This window comes from Amyelois transitella, chromosome Z (genome assembly GCF_032362555.1).
Source record: "Amyelois transitella isolate CPQ chromosome Z, ilAmyTran1.1, whole genome shotgun sequence".
Classification (NCBI taxonomy): Eukaryota; Metazoa; Arthropoda; class Insecta; order Lepidoptera; family Pyralidae; genus Amyelois; species Amyelois transitella.
Window position 1 is genome coordinate 13,532,575 of NC_083535.1, and position 25,094 is coordinate 13,557,668.

At 37.0% G+C, this 25,094-nt stretch overlaps 3 protein-coding genes across 3 annotated transcripts in view; 2 read left to right on the top strand and 1 right to left on the bottom strand.

Moving 5' to 3' along the window:
* On the top strand, nucleotides 1-2,187 carry LOC106129543 (uncharacterized). Its single transcript, XM_013328139.2, has 2 exons — nucleotides 1-126; nucleotides 254-2,187. The coding sequence occupies exon 2, from the start codon at nucleotides 273-275 to the stop codon at nucleotides 798-800; it is 528 nt and encodes a 175-aa protein (XP_013183593.1). The 5' UTR covers nucleotides 1-126; nucleotides 254-272; the 3' UTR covers nucleotides 801-2,187.
* Nucleotides 2,188-4,831: 2,644 nt separating this feature from the next.
* Nucleotides 4,832-22,254, bottom strand: LOC106129544 (importin-7). Its single transcript, XM_013328140.2, has 15 exons — nucleotides 22,078-22,254; nucleotides 20,902-21,453; nucleotides 19,702-19,886; nucleotides 18,922-19,095; nucleotides 18,489-18,634; nucleotides 14,955-15,758; nucleotides 14,316-14,539; nucleotides 12,730-12,906; nucleotides 11,689-11,825; nucleotides 10,765-10,967; nucleotides 9,900-10,030; nucleotides 9,227-9,338; nucleotides 8,705-8,848; nucleotides 8,255-8,336; nucleotides 4,832-7,472 (listed from the first exon to the last, which is right to left on the bottom strand). The coding sequence occupies exons 1-14, from the start codon at nucleotides 22,159-22,161 to the stop codon at nucleotides 8,281-8,283; spliced, it is 3,129 nt and encodes a 1,042-aa protein (XP_013183594.1). The 5' UTR covers nucleotides 22,162-22,254; the 3' UTR covers nucleotides 4,832-7,472; nucleotides 8,255-8,280.
* Nucleotides 22,255-22,617: 363 nt separating this feature from the next.
* Nucleotides 22,618-25,094, top strand: part of LOC106129524 (inositol polyphosphate-4-phosphatase type I A) — a 30,139-nt gene continuing 27,662 nt past the window's right edge. The window contains exons 1-4 of the mRNA XM_060953543.1: nucleotides 22,618-23,043; nucleotides 23,267-23,422; nucleotides 23,756-23,947; nucleotides 24,671-24,819. Of these exons, the coding sequence (XP_060809526.1) occupies nucleotides 22,926-23,043; nucleotides 23,267-23,422; nucleotides 23,756-23,947; nucleotides 24,671-24,819 (615 nt within the window). The 5' untranslated portion in view covers nucleotides 22,618-22,925. The remainder of the gene's footprint in view (nucleotides 23,044-23,266; nucleotides 23,423-23,755; nucleotides 23,948-24,670; nucleotides 24,820-25,094) is intronic.

The window sequence follows — 25,094 nt, forward strand, 5'->3', positions numbered from 1 at the left end:
AGTTTCATGATGATTGCCAATGACAATTTAATTTCATCAGAATATTGTTTTCCTGAGTTCTATTCCTTATTTTTATTTTGTGTTATTGTATACGTAACGTAATTACTTATATCCTCTTCAAGACTTGTAAGTTCAAAGAATGTACATAAATTTAAATCTTGGCCAGATTTATAGGAATATGATGTATCATAAGTAGTCACATACCTATACTTTTTTTTATAAGTTTGAGTCATATTGTAACATATTATTGCAGGTCAAAACGGCTTAGAATTATGTCTGACGTCAGGCAATTTTGTTATGACGATGAGACAGGCGAAGTAATGACCTACCACATAAACGACGAAACCGGAGAGCCATTGGTAGAAAACTTGCGGTCTATACAATCTCGTGCAAGGACGTATCGCGTGAGACCTCGCTTTTCACGCATCAGCCGCCCTCCAAAGCCAGTGCGTTTCCCTAAATTTCATATGGCCAAAACAAAACAATTCCAGCATTTAAAAGAAAACATACTGGCCGGTTCTAATACATTTAGTCATAGAATACTCTTGATTCCGACTGTGGTTTTCTTCCCGGCTGTGGCGACCATTCTGCTGATGATTCTTGAGATATATCTTCATGTCCGCTGCCACAAGAAGAATAAAAAACTCAAAGATTCAACCATGTACTATCGGAGCCCATTTCATGTGGTCACCAGGACGTTTTGCGGCGTCTGTCGCGACTGCGACGCTGCCTCTAAGGTGGGACAGCTGCAAGATGAGAGGCGTCATCGCTATGACTACTTTCGTTCTTTAGCTATTTAAAGGTTAAATAATAAGTCTGATTTGTTTCATGCTAAGATCTGAGATATATTTTTAAGTTTTAATCTGTTTGTCTGTAACCTTTTTTAAATGAGAAAATTGTTTATTTTTAATGAGAAAACATAAAATTAATGTTAAGATAATTACTATGACACAAATGCATAGAACAAGGAAGTTATTTTTTGTAGTTAAACCAAGCATTGTATTGTTCAATACATAAATCAGCCTTTTTTGAACTGACAGCATAAAATCTATAATCTGCTTTGCTTTGTTTAAACAAATCATTAGACAGAACTAGAAGACAATTTTGAGACCACTCATTATTGATCTAATAAGTAAATTTTATGTTAGAACAGACATGCACTCCTTTTTGGAGTCACAATCTTGTTCACAATGAAAATATTAGATTTACCTTGGTACTGTAAGTGTGAATTACTCATTGTACCATAACCTTGGTGATACTGTATATCAAATTAATTTTAGCAGTAACAATAACGGTTGCCATAATATGAAAAAAAAATACAGTGCAATACAAATTTTGCTTAGGTTTTTAACTGATTGGTAATTATCATTTAAGTAATATTGTGCAGTCCACATGGTTCTTTGGTTTCATGATCAAGAGGTCTCAGCATCATACTTTAAGTTTTTTTTACATGCACCTCACTCACGAAAAGCACTACTGTGGGGTAATGTTCATTATTATTAAGTACACACATTGACATGCAGAGCTAGCCTGGCCTTTTTTTTATTATGACCTGTAACGGGACAGTGATAGTATTGATAGATCTGGGACTCACAAGATGAAATATAGTACAAAATAATTTCATGATATATATCTATACTAATATTATAAAGCTGAAGAGTTTGAACATGCTAATCTCAGGAACTACTGGTTTGAATTGAAAAATTCTTTTTGTGTTTAATAGACCATTTATCGAGGAAGGCTTTAGGCTATTTATCATCACGCTGCAACTATTAGGAGCGAAAAAATAATGGATAATGTGAAAAAAACAGGAAAAATTATTCATCCTTGAGGGCTTCAATGGTGCCCAAAATAACTATTCCATGCGACACAGCTTGTTTTAAATAAGCAGCATATAAAGGATGTGTCATTGAAATTGATGATGAATCATGAAATTATATGATCATTTTGTCGAGATTTCAATGTCAAATAAGAATAATATTATTTGTAAAAACCAAAACTGGTAATAGATAGGAACTTTTTGGCCAGGATTAAAGATTTATATTTTATTACAATAATAATGTTATGGTGTTGGTCAGTGATCGAATAAAGGTCTAGGGGTATGTTAAGTATTGATAAAGGTATTATCTACTTTATAAACTGTTTTTTTAAATATTTATCTCATGTTAAATAAATATTACTTGTAAATATTTGTTTTATCGGATACCTTACGTTATGTTAACTGTAGGTCCTCCCGCTTTTAAATTAAATACCTGATTTTCGCGTTCTAGATTTTCGTAAAAAAAGAGCATAAGTTACATACTTTTGAAGGTTTATTCTTTCTCTATTACAAATTTCGTGAAAAATTTATGCGTTTCATACAAACATAAACAAAATAATTTTCTTTCTATGATATGAGTATTGATTTTTTGTTTCCGCCTTTTCTATGGAAAAGTTTTACATTAAAACTAACGGTACTTTATTTTTTTAAGAAGGTGAGTAAGTGGGGCAGGACTAAAACCCATAAGATCCGAGGGCTAGGTTTGGTACTGTAATAGATAAATAAAAATTATACAGAATCAGCTAGCCTTGAAGTTGGAAAATTGTGTATCATTATGAGATACTAACTCAACGATATTATATTTTGTAATAAATTCTTATATAGATAAACATCCAAGACCCAGGTCAAGTTCTCATTCCGGGACTTCAGATGTTAGAAACTAGCGCGCTAGAGGCCGCCCAGAGGTAAAATGACATTAGAAAATTACATACAGTAGGTATGAGTACATAACTAACACAGGGTAACATTATTGGATGAGATAGAGTTGGAGCATGTGAAGAGTTGTAGGTCATAATGCTTTTTACAACAAATGGAATGTGTTCTATTGAAATAATAATAACTAAGTGTATGATAACATTGTAATCCATGACTCCTACTTATTAGTCATGGTCTGCAGGTGCAAGCATTCCAATTTGTAAACAAAAGAAAGAATTTCTTAAAAGCTCCGTATGAATGATGCCCGATAATAGATAGGCTAGGATAATAAAGCGACAAAAACGTACACAGGTGCGTAGATTTTAGTAATTTGAGCAACTTAAAAGTTACTTTTTTATATTCAATTGTGTCGTTATTTAAAGTGGGTGTAATGTTATGTAGAGTGAATTATTGTATGGAATACAAGCTAAACCAAAGCCAATTGATTTCGACGCTTTAGTTTGTCGTTTAAATCGAGTGGCGTTACATGGAATTTACACTGTATCTATATAAGTATCTATCTACATATATCTTTTATCTATATCTATTATATATATAATATATATAAAACAAAGTCGGGTTTGTTACAACACTTATAACTCGAGATCTGCAGGCCCAATTTTCATGGTTTTTGATTTGTTGAATTTGTCTCCGCCCCGAATATATCTTAAAAATATTGAAAAATTGACGAATACTTGAAAAATGCGTTATTTTCCCTAAAAGTTCTTTAATTTAGGAGCTGTAAATTTTTTTTTCAAAATCATTTCATTAAGTAATGATTGGCATTTATGAGTCGTAGATATGGCGTGAGTGTGTTGACGTTGATGAGTCAGTCACCTTTGTTCCTTTATACCTCTATTAGATTCGAGCTTTTACATATCTCTTAAGCAATAAATAAATAATAGGGTGGAATTCCAACGGTTCCGTTACGGTTTACAATAGGTACTTACTTATTATTACTTTTCGGTGCTAATTAAAATCTATGTATTTCCAAATGGTTATTGCCAACCAGAACTTAGTTAAGCAATTTGTACAATGACATGTTATCTTTTAAATTTAACTATATAATGTCTAGCAATGTGCCGTGTGGTTCCCGGCACCAATAAAAAACCAGAATAGGACCACTCCATCTCTTTCCCATGGATGTCGTAAAAGGCGACTAAGGGATAGGCTTACAAACTTGCGATTCTTTTTTGGGCGATGGGCTAGCAACCTGTCACTATTTGAATCTCAATTATATCATTAAGCCAAATAGCTGAACGTGGCCATTCAGTCTTTTCAAGACTGTTGGCTCTGTCTACCCCGCAAGGGATATAGACGTGACCATATGTACATGTATGTATGTAATGTCTAGCATAAAGCAACCTATTCATGTTTTGTAACTTTCCACAAACACAAGAGACAGATAGAAAGCAGTTAAAATAGTGACCATCGTCAGACGAGTTTAAGAGCAATATCCACACTAAGTACCTATTATTAAAGAGAAAACAGTAATGTTTTTAAATAACTTAGATGTAAGACAGATTAATCATTAATCAATATTTTATAAAGTAATCCGGGGCAGAGTGCTTCCAAAAATATGAAAAGTACTACAAAATAATAGCTTTTTAAAAGTCCGCGATAGGTACTATATCTATCTACCTATACTTATAATAAATATGTATAGTGGTCAATTCTTTACATCTATATTAATATTATAAAGCTGAAGAGTTAGTTTGTTTGTTTGAACGCGTTAATTTCAAGAATTGAAAAATTCTTAAGATATAGCATAGTTGAGTTAGTATCTCATAACACAAGTCTCGAACTTACTACGAGGCTAATTGAATCTGTGTAGTTGTCCCGTATATATTTATAAAAACGCAAAAATTAGCAAACTTGTAACTCGAACATTTGGGTCATCTGTACTATATAATTTTATAGAAAATACATATGTTTTTAGCAATAAATTATTTTATTGATAAAAAATTCGGGCAACAATGTGTCCAACCATGCACATTGAAGTTTTTCGTAGATCATTGACAAAACAATGTTCATCGATTTGTTGATCCGCGCATCACGTAGGTATCACGCAGGTACCTATTAAAAAAAGACAACAAATTTGAAAAATACACTTTATTTATATTTGTGTTTATAACTAAGCTGTAGTACAGTAAATAACACAATGAAATTCAAGACAATGCATCGATAACGAAAGGTTAGCTTCAATTATATAATTTGCGTCGTCACACGAACGGCTAACATGTATATTCTCAAACAATACGAAAATATAACATTCTACAATTTCTCGTTTAGAGCCATTCTATTTTGAGTTACATCAGTCGTTTCATGAAATGCCTTTACAACCCATAGACTAGAAATTGTGATCACTTACTGTTACAAAGTATCAAGCTTGACATTTCTCTCACGAATCCATTGTGAAACTAGTACCTAAATCCGATCTACTAATCTATGATTTGTAAAAGGAAATCAATATTTTAACCAGCGACTCCGTTATTTGTGAAGAAAACAGTTGTATTTTTCGAAAAAATATACCTAATAGGCGTAACCATATAACCTTCAACATTTACACCCCCTACATTCCGAATGTACAATAGGTAATTAAACATTTAGTAACAATCAATTTGTATGCTAGTAGGGAGTGGACGTACTGCCCAGAACGCATGGCCATCTCGAGTTAAATAATAAATACATATATACATAATTTCGATGATCGTATCACGATAGTTCTGTTATAAAAAAAAACACGTTAGCACATTAATTCGTCAAATGTCGCGCTATTCTTAAAAAGCGACAGGACATTTTGAAATATTAGTTAAAACTTTTCATCCGATTTATTTATTTATTTATTCAATTCGCCTCTCATTAATACTAATTAACCAACTCTTTAAAATTTATCATGCAAATATAACTCAATATATTTTAATCCCAAGTTTGCAACAAATATTCGTAAATGCAATTAATTTTAGTGTCTTAGAAACTACTACTTATACATTTTACAGAATTTATAAAGCCGGTTGAAATAATAACATTCGATATGTCAAGTGACCTTCACAATGCGTTAGCGTGGAGTCGAGTCGAGTTTACATCACATAACAAAATAAAATAAAAATAACAAAACAAAGCAGCGCGGGCGGCTGTCAAAACGTGTCAAAAATTTAACTACAACAAACAATTTCCAAGCTAAAGTCAATAAAGACGAATCAAAAATCAGAGTGCATGTTTGTTCTGTACTGAAATCGCGTTTTTATTGTGTTATGGAAATATATATATTTAAAAATCCATGCGACAATTTTGAAGTTTTCGATCGATAGAATATTTTTTTTTATTAAAACACTCAACATTGGAGGGAAAGGTCGGAGTGAAAAGGCCTAGACGATTGACCTTTATCAAATTAAAGACGTCCTGGCAAAGGGTCAGGTCGAGAGTACCCGAAACCGCCGAGCTTGCATAATGAGAGTTTTGAATGTGGATGAAGCGAAGGAAGTATGCAGAGATCGTGGCAAGTGGTAAGATGTAGTCTCTGCCTACCCCTCAGGGGGAAGAGGCGTGATTTTATGAATGTATGTATGTACCTGACAGCGTGTTCTTAAATTTGATGTACTCGTCCCCTCCGGAATAGAGGAGTGATTTTATGTATGTATTAAAACACTCGCCGGTTATGTGCGAGTCACTGTGTACAAAATAGCACCCGTTGTTTTTTTTTGTTCATCTTTACTAACTTGGCTCGTCAACACAGTGCAGAAACATCAAGATTGATGGCCGCCGGCCGATACAATTCATAATAATGTACAGCCGGGGTCAGAGTAACGTGACTCCCATCTCGTTTCTGTTTGTATGAAGACAGTGATCTGACGCCGACTGTACATTTGTTCTTGTATTCAAAAAGTTCCCGAAGACGGGTGTCAAAATGGTTACATTTATAGTGCGTGGTGTAAATTAACCTATGTTAGTGGTATACTGGCGAATATCGGGGACAATCGAGGTGACTTATAGGAGGATATAGCACCTGCAAGACCGCAGCCATTTTGGTTCAACTTATATTCCGAGTATTTGTATTTTTAATAAATGTGACTATAGTTTGAGTACCCGTTCTACATTTAGTGTTTATTTTAAAACAAATAATATTGTAGTTTACATAAGACAACACACCTTTACTAAATGCATAATGAATACGATATTTTCAAGTCTGTCTGTTTGCAGAAACAAAAATTTCACTGTCAGCTTAATCTGTGCAATTTATACACGCTACACAACGTCAAATTCTAAATGGCATTGCGGAAAATATAACTTATCAATTTTGACGTGTAGTTAACTGAAGTTAAGTTTTCAACCCTTTTAAAAGTTACTGCGATTATAACAGACAGTTAAAGCAACGGGCACTTCAATAAAAAAATTAACCCATTCAACGAACGAATGTTTGAAAAAAAAAATTGTCACGAATTAATTTAGTGTACGCTTCACCTTAGCCTGGTAATTACGACAAATAAACTAAAAATTCATTTTACTCCGTCGATATTTTTCACTCGAGGCATTAAAAGGGTATTTGACATAGGCCTCGGGGCTTCAACAGGTATCAAATGCAACAGCAAATTTCAATTTACATCATGCATTCACTTGTGAATTGCAACCGGCGCAGGAGTCTCAGCTACACACATTTTGGTTGAACCGCTAAGCAGAACATGTGATGGCTTAAGCTCTAACTGTGTTGTATGATGGTTGATGGCCCACAGACGATAACCTGTGGAGAAAAATAATAATATTATAAAGCTGAAGAGTTTGTTTGTTTGAACGCGCTAATCTCTTGAACTTCTGGATATCGAATTGAAAAATTATTTTTGTGTTGAATAGACCATTCATCGAGGAAGGCTTTGGGCTATATAACATCACGCTGCAAATTTCCCCTTTTTCATTCTATCTTCTGTAGGAATAACTAACTTTGTGACTATACTGCCTACAGGCACAAGTGTTAATTTATTGTAACTAGTTGTTCGAAAAGAAACTTTAAACACGACAAAATCCATACTAATATTACACAGCTGAATAGTTTGTTTGTTTGAACGCGCTAATCTCCGGAACTACTGGTTCGAATTGAAATTCATTTTGTATTTAATAGACCATATATCGAGGTAGGCTTTAGGCTATATAACATCACGCTGCAACTATAAAGAGCGAAGAAATAATGGAAAATGTGAAAAAAAAAAAACGGGGAAAATGATTCCTCCTTGAGAGGTTATAACTATTCCATGCGGACGAAGTCGCAGGCACAGCTAGTTGTGAATATAACAAAAACAAATTAACCTATTCCGTTTCTCGACGACTTTAATCTCTTTTGACATATCTTACAAACCTTTTTTTTATTTCATCAAAATTAGGTAGACCAGCGAATTCGACAGTTATCGCGTTACAAATATACATACCAAACGTGTTTTCGCCGTAAGACGTTTTGTATATACCTCGCTTACTTTGCTATTATCAATTAAATTGAGAAAAACGTAATCATTATTGAATTTTGTTACTTACTTGAGAATTTGTTAGATGTTACAAAATTATGATCCGAATTTAAATTTGGTCGGCACTTGTGCTGGCACGGTGAACGAGTAGCCTGCAACAAAAACACTACAATTAATAATTACATACTACTCGTAATATATAATAATGTTATGAATGTGGATGAAGCGAAGGAAGTATGCAGAGATCGTGGCAAGTGGAAAGAGGTAGTCACTGCCTACCCGTCCGGGAGAGCGGCGTGATTTTATTTATGTACACGTAATAGTACGTATATATATTTGTCCCCGGCTAATCCCGGGAATTTCGGCTCTGTCTACCCCGCAAGGGATATAGACGTGACTATATGTATATACTACATACTAAACGTATGTACACTACACTATTAATGTATGTATACCATACTATACATATACATATGTATGACAAATAAAAAAAACAAATATTACAAAAACAACAACCCACCCCCGCTCTGCTCGATGCGCTTGCTGTCCTGCTGCGCCTTCCTCTGGTCTGCGAGCACTAGCACCGCTTTCAGCTGCTTCTGCTGTTCCTCGTTCAGGCCGCACGTCAGCGCGTGATAGAGTGCCGGCTCGCTGTTTGACAGTGCTGTAATAACATGTATATATATATATATATCCTACTACTATTATAAAGGCGAAAGTTTGTATGGATGTTTGTTACTCTTTCACGCAAAAACTACTGAACCGATTACCATGAAATTTGGTATGTAGGTAGCTGAAGACCCAGAATAACACATAGGCTACTTTTTATCCCAGAGTTCCCTCGGGATTGATTGGGTTTCCATGCGGACGAAGTCGCGGGCGGCCTCTAGTATATATATATATATCATGAATGAATACCATTAAATTTCAATTCTATTGTTAAGCCAAATAGCTGAACGTGGCCATTCAGTATTTTCAAGACTGTTGGCTCTGTCTACCCAGCAAGGGATATAGACGTGATTACATGTATGTATGTATGTACCTGACAGCGTGTTCTTAAATTTGATGTACTCGTCGATCAAGCAGTTCTTGTCATCGAGGGGGGTCGTGTAGCACTCCAGCACAGTCTCTTCAGGTTCGAAGTCATCGTCATCCTGTTGGGAATAGACATATATTACACCGTTGGCTCTGACTACCCCACAAGGAATACAGTTGTGAATATATTGAAAAATAATTATGATTTCATATATAAATAAATGAGCCGTGTGGTTCCCGGCAGCAGTTAAAAAAGGAATACGATCACTTAATCTATTTCCTATGGATATTGTAAAAGGCGACTAAGGATAAATTCGACGTCCCGGGTTCGAATCTCCGCCAGGACATGATGAGAAATGAACTTTCTCTGATTGGCCCAGGCCAATCTTATAATACTTATATAGATAAACATTTGAGACCTGGGTCTCTAATAATAAAATATAGTATGGTTAGGATAGTACCTCGTAATAAGTCTCGAACTTACATCGAGGCTAACTCAATCTGTGTAATTTGTCCCGTACATATTTATTTATTATTATTTACTTCATCACCGCTCACCATCAGGTGAGACGGAAGACAGATGACTAATCCAATAACCATGGGAACCTTTTATTTAAGACGCCACCAGCCCTAAAGCCAAGGGTGGTATACAAGTGGGTGAATCTGGACATGGGACTCACGTCATCGCTATCATAGTCCTCGATCTTGGCGCTGACCTCGACCCCCTGCGCGGCGCTGTTCTTGGTCGCCATCCGGGCCAGATTGGCCAGGTAATCGTGTTCCAGGTCATCCTCTTCGCTGTCCAAAACCTCTGTGTCAAAGAATAATGTTATTAGGTACATTGATGAGAACAACGCGCCTTGTGGTTCCCGACACAAAAGAAAAAAATAGGACCACGCCTTCTCTTTCCCACGGATATTGTAAGAGGCGACTAAGGGATAGGCTTATAAACTAGGATCATTTAAACGATGGGCTAGCCACCTGTCACTATTTGAATCTCAATTCTATCATTAAGCTTAAAAGCTGAATGTGGCCTGTCAGTCTTTCAAGAATGCTGTCTCTGTCAATTCCGCAAGGGATATAGACGTGATCATATGAATGAACGAACATTTTTTGCAAGGGATCGTGGCAAGTGGAAAGATGTAGTCTCTGCCCACCCCTCCAGGAAAGAGGCGTGATTTATGTATGTATGAATACATTTTTCCTATCAGTCTTTTCGGGACAGTCGGCTCTGTCCACTCCGCACGAGTAGACGGAGACAGAGACTAGACAGAGTCAACAGTCTTGAAAAGACTGATAGGCCACGTTCAGCTATTTGGCTTTAAGATAGAATTGAGATTCAAACAGTGACAGGTTGATAGCCCACCGCCTAAAAGAAGAATCCCAAGTTAAAAGCCCATCCCTTAGTCGCCTTTTACAACATCCATGGGAAAGAGATGGAGTGGTCCTATTCTTTTTTTGTATTGGTGCCATCCCTTAATCGCCTTTTACGACATCCATGGGATACAGACGTGATTATATCTATGTCAGTGATGTGACGCATACCCTCATCATCTTCATCATCGTCCTCCTCCTCAGAACTGTCCTCCTCGGCATCAGCCCTGGCCTCGTACGCCCGCTTCAGCCCGTCGAACAGCACCAGGCACGAGGGCACTATCTTGGGCAGTATCTCGTCGAGGTTGGGCCTCTGCGGGCCCATCTCCAGCAGCGTGCAGATGCCGAGAACGCACAGCTTCCTGTCGTGGAGCCTGTTGGGGAGATGTTAGTGTTGCAATTTATTAAATGTTAATTAAATTCCCATTGGGAGCGCCGGGAGCCACACGGCATGTATGTGTTTTTACATACATACATACAATCACGCCTATATCCCTTGCGGGGTAGACAGAGCCAACAGTCCTGAGCAGACTGATAGGCCACGTTCAGCTATTTGGCTTTAAGATTGAATTGAGATTCGAATAGTGACAAGTTGCTAGCCTGTCGCCTAAATAAAGAATCTCAAGTCTGTAAGCCTATCCCTTAGTCGCCTTTTACGACATCCATGGGAAAGAGATGGAGTGGTCCTATTCTTTTTTGTATTGGTGCCGGGAACCACACGGCACCAATACAAAAAAGTTTAAAATTTTTTTATGAAATAAATAAATATACATACATGTATATGGTCACGTCTATATCCCTTGCGGGGTAGACAGAGCCAACAGTCTTGAAATGACTGAATGGCCACGTTCAGCTATTTGGCTTAATGATAGAATTGACATAAATATATACGGAACAAATTACACAGATTGAGTTAGCCTCGAAGTAAGTTCGAGATTTGTGTAACGAGATAGGTCCTGGTCGGGATTCGAACCCGGGACCTCCGGCGTCACAGGCAAGCGTACTACCTCTGCGCCACAGGGCCCATTTATATATGTATGAACAGGTAGTATATTTTTTAATATTTCAGTAAACGAAGACTACACCACGACTTACCCCATAAAACAATCGGTATCATGGATCCACTGCTTCATGAAATGTTGTGCGATGGAGGCGTTGGGGACTGACTCCTGCAGCTTGTCCAGGATTGTGAACAGAAGGTGAGGGTTGCAGTACAGGATGGCTATCAGGACCTGCGGCCGAATGAGGATCTTCAGTAAAAACAGGTTAAACCTAATCGGGATAAGTCCGCCATTGTACATATTCTAAATACAATGACTGTTATATTTCTTTTTATTATATGCAATAAAGAGTTTACAAACAAACAATCAAGTTTAAAAAAATCACTATTTTCAAAAGATTCCAATACAAAATGTTAAAATTGATAGACCCCATGGTATATTACAAATGAGACTCCGTCAAGAGCTGGGAATCAAAACAGTGCATGAGTTGAAACATACAAAGATAGACTTCAGCTTCAACCAAATATACTCGCATTTTAATTGACGACAACAAGATATGTATGTGATGTGCTATGTGTAGAGGCAGAAGATATGTCACTGGACATGTGCTTGAAGATAGCAATAGTTATGAAGAAAATAATAAGTATAATCTGCTCAACCAATCACTATGATTTTATCCGCTTACTGACAGATTACATTGTCACTACTCCGGAGAGAAACCCGGGGTAGGCCATTGACCATGGACCCTGGATTGGGTGCATCAGGTTTGACCTTATCTGACCTCAGCAACATTTGATAACCATGGTTACACATCCAGTTGCCTGAATGTGCAGGTTTCCTCACGATGTTTTCCTTCACCATAAGAGCATCGGTTAGTATTCAAATTAATGTACATATCTTAGAAAAAGTCATTGGTACATGGCCAAAGTGGTATTTGAACTGTGAATATGACAGATAAATCACTGATGATACCGGAGAAGTAATGTGAAAGATCTTTGTCTGCCTCGAGGGTCAGAGATTGGGTTATGTCTGCCTCAGGCAACTCTGATCTCATGTGAGACCAAACTACGCAAAGGACAGTACGCAGTTATCAGTCTATCCTGAACACTCTAGCCGCTATGCCTGACTCACTGACCTGAAGCAACATAGTCCTAAGCTCCGATGTGTTGACTTTCCTAGTCAGCCTGCTGAGAACCAACTCCACGAAGGAAGGTAGGCAGTTGTCGATTTTCCCGGAACATTGCAGCACCATGACTTCCAGGAGCTTGGCTGCTATCATTTCGGACTCATCTTCAGCGCCAGAGTTGAGTACCTGGACAATGAATTTCATTTATCTGCACTGTTTAATAGAAGAGATTATTTATACTAATATTATAAAGCTGAAAAGTTTGTTTGTTTGTTTGAACGCGCTAATCTCAAGAACTACTGGTTCGAATTGAAAAATTCTTTTTGTGTTGAATAGACCATTTATCGAGGTAGGCTTTAGGCTGAATAAAATCACGCTGCAACTATTAGAGAGCGAAGAAATAATGGAAAATGTGAAAAAAAACGGGGGAAATTATTCATCCTTGAGGGCTTCAATGATGCCCAAAAACAACTATTCCACGCGGACGAAGTCGCGGGCACAGCTAGTTAATAATATGTGACGTCGTGCTGCTTTGGCCTCCCCGGTGCCCCTCTTCACAGTCCGGGAGCCCTATATCGCGTCCCGGGTCTTTGGACTACTATCATTCACCAAGTTAAGTGGCTCGCTATCCTCTAGCGGCTACTTGGTAGATCTCATGTCTACAGCTAAACACACGACCATTTGCATCTTGTAAAACTAAGCCGAATAAAGTTTGTCTTTATTCTATAATTTTTTAAATAATATAATAGAAAGTAGCGCGCGTCCTATAGGAAATTTATAAGTGTATATATTTGTCATTACAGCAAAATCTCATATTAATTTCATAGAGCGAGTAGAATCGCGAGCGAAAGCTAGTAAATACTTTAAGCAGTTACAAACTATCCTTTCAAAGTAGGGTGAGCACAAACATTCTGGCGTACCGAATTCGTTCTAAAAACGATAAAACCAGACGATTATTCTATTTTCATGACAAATTATTGATCAAACAACAGTCGGTACATGTCGTTTTGGTTTCTTAAGATTTCACCGTCAATTTATATTGTACACTACGCCAGTAGGAATAAAGTGTAAAAAAGGTTGATATAAGATCATTTTTAACAGACTTCAAAAACTGAGGTGGTTTTCTATTCGACCTTATTTAAGCTTTTATAGAAAGATATTTTTATTGTTTGTAATGCATATGATGTAAAGAATTTAAATTTAATAACAATGCGCAAAGAGAATACACTCATAACAACAGTCTTGAAGTTAAAATCATAGGTTATTTTAGTTTTAGATAAACTTTGGAGTGATTATGAAGCCAAGCAGCTTAACTGGCTTACCACGAGGCAGATTGAGGTCAAAAGCACTCAATATATGATAAGGAATAGTAAAACTGAAAGGAGATGGGTTAGCAACCTGTCACTATTTGAATCTCAATTCTATCATTAAGCCAAATAGCTGAACGTGGCCATTCGGTCTTTTCAAGACTGTTGGCTCTGTCTACCCCGCAAGGGATATAGGCGTGATTGTGTGTATGTATGTAAAAACACATACATGCCGTGTGGCTCCCGGCGCTCCCAATGGGACCATATGTATGTAAAACTGAAACTTACCGCTTTAGCCATATTGAACATGGCCAATATATGGTTCTCATTAGACAGGAAAGCGTTTGTGTCCACTGTGATGTAGTTGTGTAACACTGGCATCATGTCCGTAAAGTAATCGAACCCCTCCTTCTCGAACACCTGGTAAAGAAGCTCAAGAACCTTCCACATGTCTTCGGAGATTGTGTTCGCTGTCAGCTCGCATAGCAAAGTCATCGCTTCTTCGTAGTATTCTGAAAGGAAATTTAAAGGTTAAGATTTTGTTTTAGTTTTCAATTCCATTCTCATTGTTTTGTTTATAAAGCAGATATACAAGGAGAGTGTGGAGGGAAAGGTCGGAGTGGGAAGACCTAGACGAACGTATCTTGATCAAATTAAGGTCGTCCTGGTAAAGGGTCAGGTCGAGAGTGCCCGAAACTGCCGAGCTTGCATGAAGAGAGTTAAGATGAATCCGTACAAAGCGAAAGAAGTATTCAGAGACCGTGGCAAGTGGAAACATGTAGCCTCCACTTACTTCTCAAGGAAAATGGCCTGATTTTATGTACGTATGTAATTTCTTTTGCTATATTTCCTAGCACAATCAAGTAACTTCCTAACTCACAGAATAAAAGAGAAGAAAAAAGCAGAAAGTAAAAGTTATATCCATACCAATAATGTTGTGTTGCAATATGTGTCCCACAACCCGCAGCACGGTTTTCTCCAACTGCGCCATAATATCTGGATTGTCACTCATAACATTCAGAACGGTCTCCATTGTGTTCAACAGACCCATGGCAGTAATGGCCTTCTCATCAGTCCCCGAGTCAGTCTCGATCACTTTACTAAATGTCGTCGCTAAGTGATCCATTATCTCAAAGGCCATAGGCATCAACTGCTCGGTATACATCGGCACTATCTTCTGTAGTACATTTGCAATGTTATCATTCTCAGTTTCCCTAATGATCCCAAGCAACTCCGTGGTCACCGGCTTCACTTGGGGCTCTAGGTACTTGTGAACTTTGTCTTGAGACGTCAAGAGCATCTGCAACGCTATCGCCGCCTCAACTTTGACGGGCAGTTCAGAGTCATTCAGGAGTGCGTTAATGGTGAGACGTACAGCCTCTATGAGTAATGGTTCACTCTTGAAACGAACAGACGCAAAGCACTGGAGTACCCAGCAAGCCCTCGCTCGCATGTAGCCCAGGGGGCTGTGGAACTCGGGGAACACGTACTGGCTGAGAAGGGAGTCGATCTCTTCTTTATAAAATTTCTTCTTGATCAAAATGTCGTTGAGCGTGCCAACCATATGTAGGGCGCCGTCACGCTGCCTCGGCCCGTGCCCCGGATTCTGGTTCCTCAGAATTTGCATGCACAGTTGCATGGTTCGTTCCAGCATGTCTTTTCGTTTTTTGCAGCACGATATCAGGAGCGTTTGCGCCGCTGTTACTGGCGACACGAAATCTTCGAATATATCTGTAAGAAACGGTTTCATCAACGAATGCTCTCTTGGAATAAAAGAAGTGATTTAAAAATAAAAATACTGTTGCAACATTAAGGTGGACGAAGGTACAAAAATATTTAAAATATGTAAGTAGGACATGAACAATTTCAATTTTCAATACCGGTATTGAAATTTATGTATGTAATATGTATCTATAACAAAAAAAAATTGCTATTTATTTACTTAATTAAATACTGACGATTTTAAACGATCAAAAGAATTATTACTTCATTAGTTCAGTCCGCGGACATTTATTAAAGTTTACTTCACATTTAAGAGCCGAAATAGTCAATCTAGCATAACTTTTTAAAATATAATACACAAAATAATAATAAGATAAGAATACATACAAAGACACTTATATCCCTTACGGGGTAAACATAGCAAAACAGTATTGAAAACACTGAAAGGCCACATTCAGCTGTGCTGGCTAAATGATATTGAGATTCAAATAATTAGCCCTTCCCTTAATCGCCTTTTAAAATGTCCTATTCTAAAGTGTCAGGAATCACACGGAATATAAATTTGAATAGGAATAGAAGAATAGAATACATTATTTTGTTGGTACTACTTGTGTGCTCTCCGCCTTACTCGGATATGAAAATTGCGAGGCTAGAACAAATTTAGTCGTCCCCCTCGCGCTCAGACTGCGGTAGGTATGCTAACAGATTGACATTATTTTGTTTATCAAATAGCAAGCTGCATAAAATTATGAGCCGAATATTTTTCTGTAACTATGTATGTACCTTTATTGAATGATCTTGAGTTTTATTTTACGTCTAAATCCTGCTAATATTATAAATGCGAAAGTTTGTGAGTATTTCAGGATGTCAGTATGGATGTTTGTTACTCTCACGCAAAAACTACTGAACCGATTACGATGAAATTTGGTATGTAGGTAGCTGATGACCCAGAATAACAAATAGGCTACTTTTTATCCCGGAGTTAACGCGGGATTGATTCCACGCGGACAAAGTCGCGGGCGATCTCTAGTTTAAAACAAAATCTCATTTTATCTTTAAAACAAGTAATAAAAATATAAAAAGTGAAAACTTGTAAATGGTTTTAAAGTTATTTAGCTTTGTTACTGTTAAATTGTTAATAAATAAATATATACTCGTTTTGTATGGACTGAAAAATAACTGGAGTTTCGTGAACTGGATTGAGAGGTTTTTATTGGACATTGCAACTTTAATACCACTAGGAAAATAGGTACATCTGGTTGAACGATTTGATCAAATAAATCGTTTATATCATTTTCATAGCTTATGTTTTGTTCCCGTGGGAATTAAAGTTAGAAATTTCCTCCAGCAGGCCCGGAGGAAATTTCTCTTGAAATAAGTACTGAATATCTCTTAAGTTTTATTCTTATTTTCCTTGATGTACAGAAATATATAAATAAAAATAAAATAAAAGAAAGTACCCTTGTTTCTACAGTTGTCTAATTCTGTGCCAAAATCGATTCAGTATTGTTTGTGCGTACATAGAAAAAGTTCTTTTTAAACTCTAATGTTTCCTATTAATAATATTAGTATATAGATAAGCACTTTTTTCACAATTGAATAAATAAATAACTACCTATATACGGGACAAATTACACAGATTGAGTTAGCCTAGAAGTAAGTTCGAAACTTTTGTTACGAGATACTAGCTCAATGATTGTATATTTTATAAAAAATACTCAAATAGATAAACATCCAAGACCCAGACCGATCAGAGAAAGTTCGTTTCTCATCATGCCCTGACCGGGATTCGAACCCGGGACCTCCGGTGCCGTTGGCCGTTGAATAGGCATTAAAATCAATGATAATCTTTGTTTATAAGATGTATGTGGGACATGGAATAAACATGCGGTCGTATTTTTTTTTCTCAACAGAGACTAAAACATTGCTTAGCAAAACGCGTCTAGTGAATATAATTTAAAAGCATTATAGATTAATGAATTCAGTCAGATCCCGTAAGTCAGACGGACTATTTTTAATGCATATATCGCTTGGCTGGAAAAAAATATACAAAGAGATCAAGAGATATGCCCGTTTTTGTGCTATTTTTTTATTTTCGGGGTCGCAGATTTTGTATGACAAAAAAATATATATTTACATACACACAAAGACGTATTGATACATTGATCACAAATTTATACAAAAATATCTTATCTGTTTGCTATTTTGTTAATGTTGTCTGTTAATGGGTGCGCTGTTAGAATCGTCTGTTATGTGCCTCAATAAAAATTTAAAAAAATTCTATTAATTTTTTTCTATTAAAATTTGTTTTTATGTAATAAAATTATTTTTATTACAAATTTACGGGGATCGTGGCAAGAGGAAATATGTAGACTCTGCCTGTATCTCCTTATAAAAGGCGTGACTTATATATGCATGTGTGTAATAGTTATGACTGATTTTAAACTTTCGCATTCCGTTGCATTATATTGTAGCGAGAGCGATGATTCGGGCTCGACCGCCACCAAAGGGATGATAGAAAAACGATACTGAAACGAACTTTTCCTGCTCTGGGTCTCGAGTGGTTATCTGTAAAGTACTTATTATAAAAAATACTATCTTCGAGTTAATACCAGTCTCGAACTAACATCGAGAGAACTAACCCAATCTGTGTGATTTGTTCCTTTTAGATTTATTATTCATTTATGAATTTTCCGACTCGGTCACCCAGGTACTGGATATGAAAAAATTTCCACTCACCAAACTTGATACGTATATATTCATGCGGGTCAGTGTTCCAAAGTTCCTCGTCCGATTCAGAATAAGACATCAGCGGGAACAGGACATCTCGTATGATGGCGAACATGTGTGGTTTGAGCAGCTTCCACGAGTGACTGTGGCCCACGCTGAAATTGATTTCTCGTTAAGACAAAGCATACATACATACATAAATAAAATCACGCCTCTTTCCCGGACAGGTAGGCAGTGACTACCTCTTTCCACTTGCCACGATCTCTGCATACTTCCTTTGCTTCATCCACATTCATAACTCTCTTCATGCAAGCTCGGCGGTATCGGGTACTCTTGACCTGACCCTTTACCAGGACGTCCTTGATTCTTTATGCATTCTGCATATCTTTAAGAGAGAAAATTGAAAAAAAAGGGGTAAAACATATTGAACTCCAAAACTCACCACTGGTCAATATAGCTGATGGTCTGTTGCAATACCCTGGGCGAAACGTACACCTTGTTCCTGTACTGGTCCAGTATCCTAAGTAGGACCTCCAGGATGCCTCCGGTGAAAGTGGTGAGATACCACTCTGCGAATTCCACGTATTCCTCACGAGCATTCACTGGGCTGCCGTATCTAAGACACAAAATGCATTATTGTTATAAAAAATTGACAAAATTGGTGTAGTTATATTGTATAACTAGCTGTGCCCGCAACTTTGTCAACACATTCAAGGACGAATTCCCCGCTTTTTTTCACATTTTCCATTATTTCTTTACTTCTTATAGTTGCAGCGTGATGTTATATAGCCTAAAGCCTTCCTCGATAAGTGGTCTATTCAACTCGAAAATATTTTTTCAATTCGAACCAGTATTTCGTGAGATTAGCGGATTCCAACAAACTCTTAAGCTTTATAATATTAGTATAGATGAAGTTTTAAGAATTGTAATGCTAATCTGAATAAAAAAGAATATATTTTATTCTAATCTACCGACACTACATGACTAAATAATTAAAAAGATTAAGCGCCTCCTATGCTGATAGGATAACAGTCTAATAAACAGTCAATGCGGTCACTAACCCGCCTGGCTCAGTGTGTGACTATGGGTAAAATCCCCCCATTTTGGGGAGACCTTAGTCCAGCAGTGAAATGTTAAAGTAATGTAAGGTTCATTCATAACAGTGTTAACACCTACTAGGAAAGATCCACGAGCATAATTAGTATGATAACAAATTCCTTACCTTTCAAACAACCGATACAACGTATGGACCGCCCATTTCTTGCATTTCCACCATGGCAACTCCATCCTCATCTCTTCTTCCACCTGGAGAGTGCTGTCCGGCACCGGAGCCTCCATTACGGCACGGAGCACTTCCATCCATTTGGTGAAGATTTCCTTCGTTATTAGGTCCAAGGGCAGAACGTACTGAAACAATACAAAATGGTAACATTCAAAACGTTTATCAGAACCTAGATAACACTTGCAGTTCTCATGTCCACATCCCTTCCACGTCCACAAGACTGTAAGGCCACATTTGACACAGTTGAATAACTTCTGCAATTTCATCGTTATCCTATGTAGTTCTTTGTTCTTCGGACTGTTCTATGTATATAAACATTCACAACTATCCTATGACCCCACATCTGTCATGATAAGCGTAGATCAGACAGTCTGCCGAATTGAAATAAGACTGCTTAGCTGCTCAACATTTTTACTACATTAGCTCTACTTTGTATAATAGAATGACTAAACAACTAAATATATATTGGCTTACATCTTACAAATGTAGGGCTACATGCATTGAATGGCTCATGCTACTATTATAGGATAAATAATATTATAAAAGTCCATGAATAACAATAATTTACTTTATGTTAAATATTCCCATGATTAAATATCCTCTAGATGTTTCAAATCGCAATACACCCTTACATACTTCCTCTCTCTACCTACACTCACCCATACAAGTTTCTACACAACACACTTGCACACATACACATATACATACATAAAATCTCACTTTTTCCTTTTTCACACAATATATAATAGTAAACATCTTATATTTTTCTATTAATAAGGTGCTAAGATTAAGGAATTATATAAATGTATTCTGGAGGGCCAAAAAAATATATTTTCATATTTTCATTCAGCTGTATGGCTCAAAGAAGCTCAAGTTTATTAGCCTACCCCTTAAGTTGCCTATTATGATATCCATGGGAAAGACAGAGAATGGCCCTCTTTTAGTGCATTCCTTAGATCTACAGACAAATTGAATATCTAAGACACATGTGTTTGTTCTGTGTTGTGTATGTCAGTCAATCAGTGTCTTATTTGATATATTTACATTACAATTATTCTATTCTAGTAGAATAATATGCGAATTATGATATTTTTATACATATAAGAAACTCCAAGATAATGTATTAGTAAAACAACTCACTTTGATTAGGCCGTAAAAGCATTTGAGTATTTGTTTCTGGATGAGAACGGACTCCGTTGATTGGTCTGCTTGCAGATTCACTATCAGGTTGTACATCATTGGCAGCAGAAGGTTCATAGCCTCAATGAGCGGCACTCTCTTCTCCACAACATAATATTCGTAATTCTTGATTAATTGGTAAAGGCACAGAAGGGCTCCCATCCAACTAGACGGTTCAGGATTTTGTAAATATATGTGTATTTTGTCAACAATTTGAGTCCAACGAGTGGGGAAATCGTGTTTAATTATAGTTTTTAACGCCACACATAGCTGTACACGGATAATGTCGGGTGCTTGTACTATGGCATCCACAATGATGTCTCGGATCATCGCGCGGTCTTGCTCGTGGATGACAAACGGCGCAGGCTCTTCATCGTCCGCCTCTTTCTCCTGCCAGCCCGAAGTAATAAGGTTCTTGAGGTACACAACACCCGCAAGTCTGACAGGTGGTTGTACTTCATTTAACATAACCACTTGAAGCAATAATGGGGAAAACCCAATTATTTTATGTATCTGCAACAATGTACATTACATACAGATATTAACAGAATGAACGTAAATATTGAATAGTAATTTTTGACGTCATATGGTTGTAGAATAAAAAAAATATTGCTATGACATTATGAATGATCATAACCTATAAATACCAAACAGTGGCAGTGCAAGTTAAAGTAAATAATAGCCTCACATGTTATCGTAGGTTAAACTCTTTGGAAATTTGCATAAAACTAAATGAGGATTATCAAATAATAATAAACCAGGTACTAAGAATAAAATAGCTACATCTTTGATAATTTTAACGTGGATAATTAATAAAGGACTACCCGACAAATTTTAGTCTCTCTAAAATTTTAGTCAGGTGATAGGAGACAAATATAGATATTCCGGTATGCAAGGACCCTAGCCATCAAAGCATATTTTAGTGTTACTCCATATAGTTAGTTACTCATGTAGTGATAAAAACTACTAATAAGATTATATCAGAAGAAAATGTATCATTCGAGTAGCTTATCAGAGCGCCAATTTGGTACTCGGCAGGACGGAAAAGCAAATCACATTATGGAACCTCCAACACGTTGTCGAAGCGATTTGGTCGCTTTAGAAAATTCCGGAGCATGTGGATGACTTGTCGATTACCTGAGATAGCTGCTCCTCGGCCTGCTGTCTCTGGTTAGGATCGATTGTACCTCGCAATAATTCCGTCAGCTTTCTGGAATCCATTTTTGCGACAATAACATTAAAATTAAAATAAAACTTTTCTTTCAACGGAGGGCATCCGCCGCCGCCGGGCGTGGAAATAAAAAGACATGTCCTCTACTTGTCTATGGCACTATTGTTTTAAAATGTTGCCATTCTTTCTGTCAACTAGTGACTAGGTAGTGAACACAGATATTAATATATAATGTTAGTGAATCTCGAGTGAATTTAGTGTCGAGCAAGTTTGTGTGTCATGAACCAACAAATGCGTCGAATTACTGCGTGACGTAAGGATTTGGAGAGATTAGATTATAGGGAGAAAGAGTAGGTGCTTAATGAAATTACAATATGTATTGACGACAATTATTGACAAAGTATTGACAGTGTAAAAGCGCCATAGAGAAAAGGTGTAATAAAAAAAAAAAAATTGTTTATATGTCTGTAGAAAAAAAAAACATTTATAATCTGTATCTGTAGGTAGGTACTTACAGTACTTGCTCGGTCGTTTCTCCTGTTTATTTGTATTATTTGTGTAATATTTTAATTTTTTATATTGTTTGACATGTACATAAATAAAAAGTTTATATAAATCCGTTGTGCAGTGAAATGACAGCAAAAAATAGATAAATATTGTTGTTAGCATATTGTGTACATACATAAATGCGTCATTGAGTGCATGCATAAAACTTCGAAACCTCGCTGACAAAACTAATTCAATTCAAGTATTACAGGACTGTCCGTGCGTCAATGATGCTCATTTAAATTTAAAATAATGTAATTTGTTAACCATGCGATACAATAAGCAAGAGTTGGCTGCTCTAGCGTCACAGACTTGTAATAAATTCGATCGGGAAGGTGTACTCGTCTTGAGAGAGAGACAGGACGGATTTTTTCGCAGATCTGAAGGTCAGAGCTTCTTATATTATATTATTAGTAATGTTCCATGCTGAACACTAAGTACAAATAAATTCTCATATTCTAGTCTTAAAATATTATCGCTAGGCAAAACAATTTTAACTAAACTTTTTCTCCTTAAAAAGGGTTTAAGTGTATAACGGTATTCAATTAATCTGCATTAGTTTAGGTAGTTGACTTTTGAAAGATCCTACTTGCCATTATCCAATTTCAGGAAGTTCGGTAAGATGGTTTCGTATGAGAGGAAACCTACTTTTTTATTTGAAAGGGCCAGAGCCATGGTACGAGCCCATGGGGGTCATAGTGTTAGGACTCCATCAAGTTAAAGTACAGCAACAGGATGAGAACGGGCAATGGCCATTTCATATAGGTAAGTGAATTCGGTAAGCTTTTTACTTCTGTAAAAACAAAAATACATCAAAAAAAAATCTTATTGTGCCTCAAGTGATTTCTTTTCCAATCTTGCTTTGTCTTATGCCTGCTCTAAAGCTTATCTTTAGTCCAGAACAGAAGTAGAACTGAGTGATAAAAGATACATTTTTTCTTTGCTGTTTATGCGATGGTGATTTTCAGCAGATTTGCTGCAGGCTTATTACCTTTTAGGCTTTTAAATTTCAGTTAATAAACAATAGCATCGTGCAACAAAAACTTTTACTGAAAAGCACGGTTAAGTTTCCAGCTTTAACATGGAATGTCATTTCAGAGTGGGAAAATGGAATATCGTACAGATTGGCCACATTCAACGAGAGTGATCGCACGATGTGGCTCAAAGCAATACAAATGGCGTCCTACGACAAAATAAAGGCACAGGTAGCAGATCTGAAGGAAAGACTGAACAAAATCAGGCCTGTTTTGGATGTAGCAAGTTATAGAATGCAGAAAGGAATTGTTATAGGTAAGCATTGGTCATATTTATACAAACCTACATACATACATACATACATATGGTCACGTCTATATCCCTTGCGGGGTAGACAGAGCCAACAGTCTAGCAAAGACTGAATGGCCACATTAAGCTATTTGGCTTAATGATAGAACTGAGATTCAAACAGTGACAGGTTGCTAACTCATCGCCTAAACCAAGAATCCCAAGTTTGTAAGCCTATCCCTTAGTCGCCTTTTACGACATCCATGGGAAAGGGATGATGATGAGAGACAAACCTACATATAGTCATGGCTATATCTCTTGTGGGTAGACAGCCGATAGTTTTAAAACTCAAAGGTCATGTTCAGCTGTATTGCCTTTTACCTTCCGTCCATGGTCGTGACAGCAGGCAAAATAAAGGAGAGCTGCTTTCACTGGTACGGCCATGTATTGTGGAAAGCAGCAGATTACTTGGAGAACATGTCTGGACGTGCCGTTACCGGTTACGGTTACCGTGCCGGTAGAAAACGTCACAGCTAGACGTTGCAAAATATGATATGGGATCCAGTGAACTGAAATCTGAGGAAGCCCACAACTAGACCAAGTGGAGAGAGAAAAGCAGGAAGGCGGACTTGGACTATTTTCTTATTTTATTTCTCTCTCATATAAAGCAACTCATGACGAAACTAACGCTGTTTTTTTTTTAATTAAGCACTTTTTATAGTGATGATGATCAACAATTTTCTCATACAGATATGAATGAAGTACCGCTGTGCGAATTGGCGTTGTCATGTGACAACTTGCTGTGCGACGCGTACGGGCGCCCCCCCTCCCCTCTTATTGTGGTGTTCGTCAAGTTCAAGGGGCTGTGTGTGCGGTATGGCGCCACGGAGGTGGTCGAGGTAAGGCTACATATATGGAGATAAAGTTGGCACAAATATTTTATACATATATGTGAAGTTAACGTTGTTGAAGAAAATGCTGCAGTGCAGTTTGTTACCGCTTCTTCTGCACTGACGCCTTGGAAGCGGCAGTAAACTTGGTTTTAAGTATTTTATTTGACGGCAACCAATGTATAATAATGAATAAAAAATTTCAATTTGAATATGAATATAAACTAATACACTCCACTGCAGCTCCCGTAACACCACACGCGCGACGCCGTTTTTATAGCGCG

Bases quoted from the DNA above. Each gene is read 5' to 3' on its own strand.
- LOC106129543 (XM_013328139.2), top strand. From the start codon at position 273: ATGTCTGACGTCAGGCAATTTTGTTATGACGATGAGACAGGCGAAGTA.
- LOC106129544 (XM_013328140.2), bottom strand. From the start codon at position 22,161: ATGGATTCCAGAAAGCTGACGGAATTATTGCGAGGTACAATCGATCCT. The intron at 14,540-14,954 runs GTATGGATATAA...ATTTCCTTTCAG, and splicing joins ATTGCAACACAACATTATTG to AATACTACGAAGAAGCGATG. The intron at 10,968-11,688 runs GTAAGTCGTGGT...TCTCCCCAACAG, and splicing joins GATACCGATTGTTTTATGGG to GCTCCACGACAGGAAGCTGT.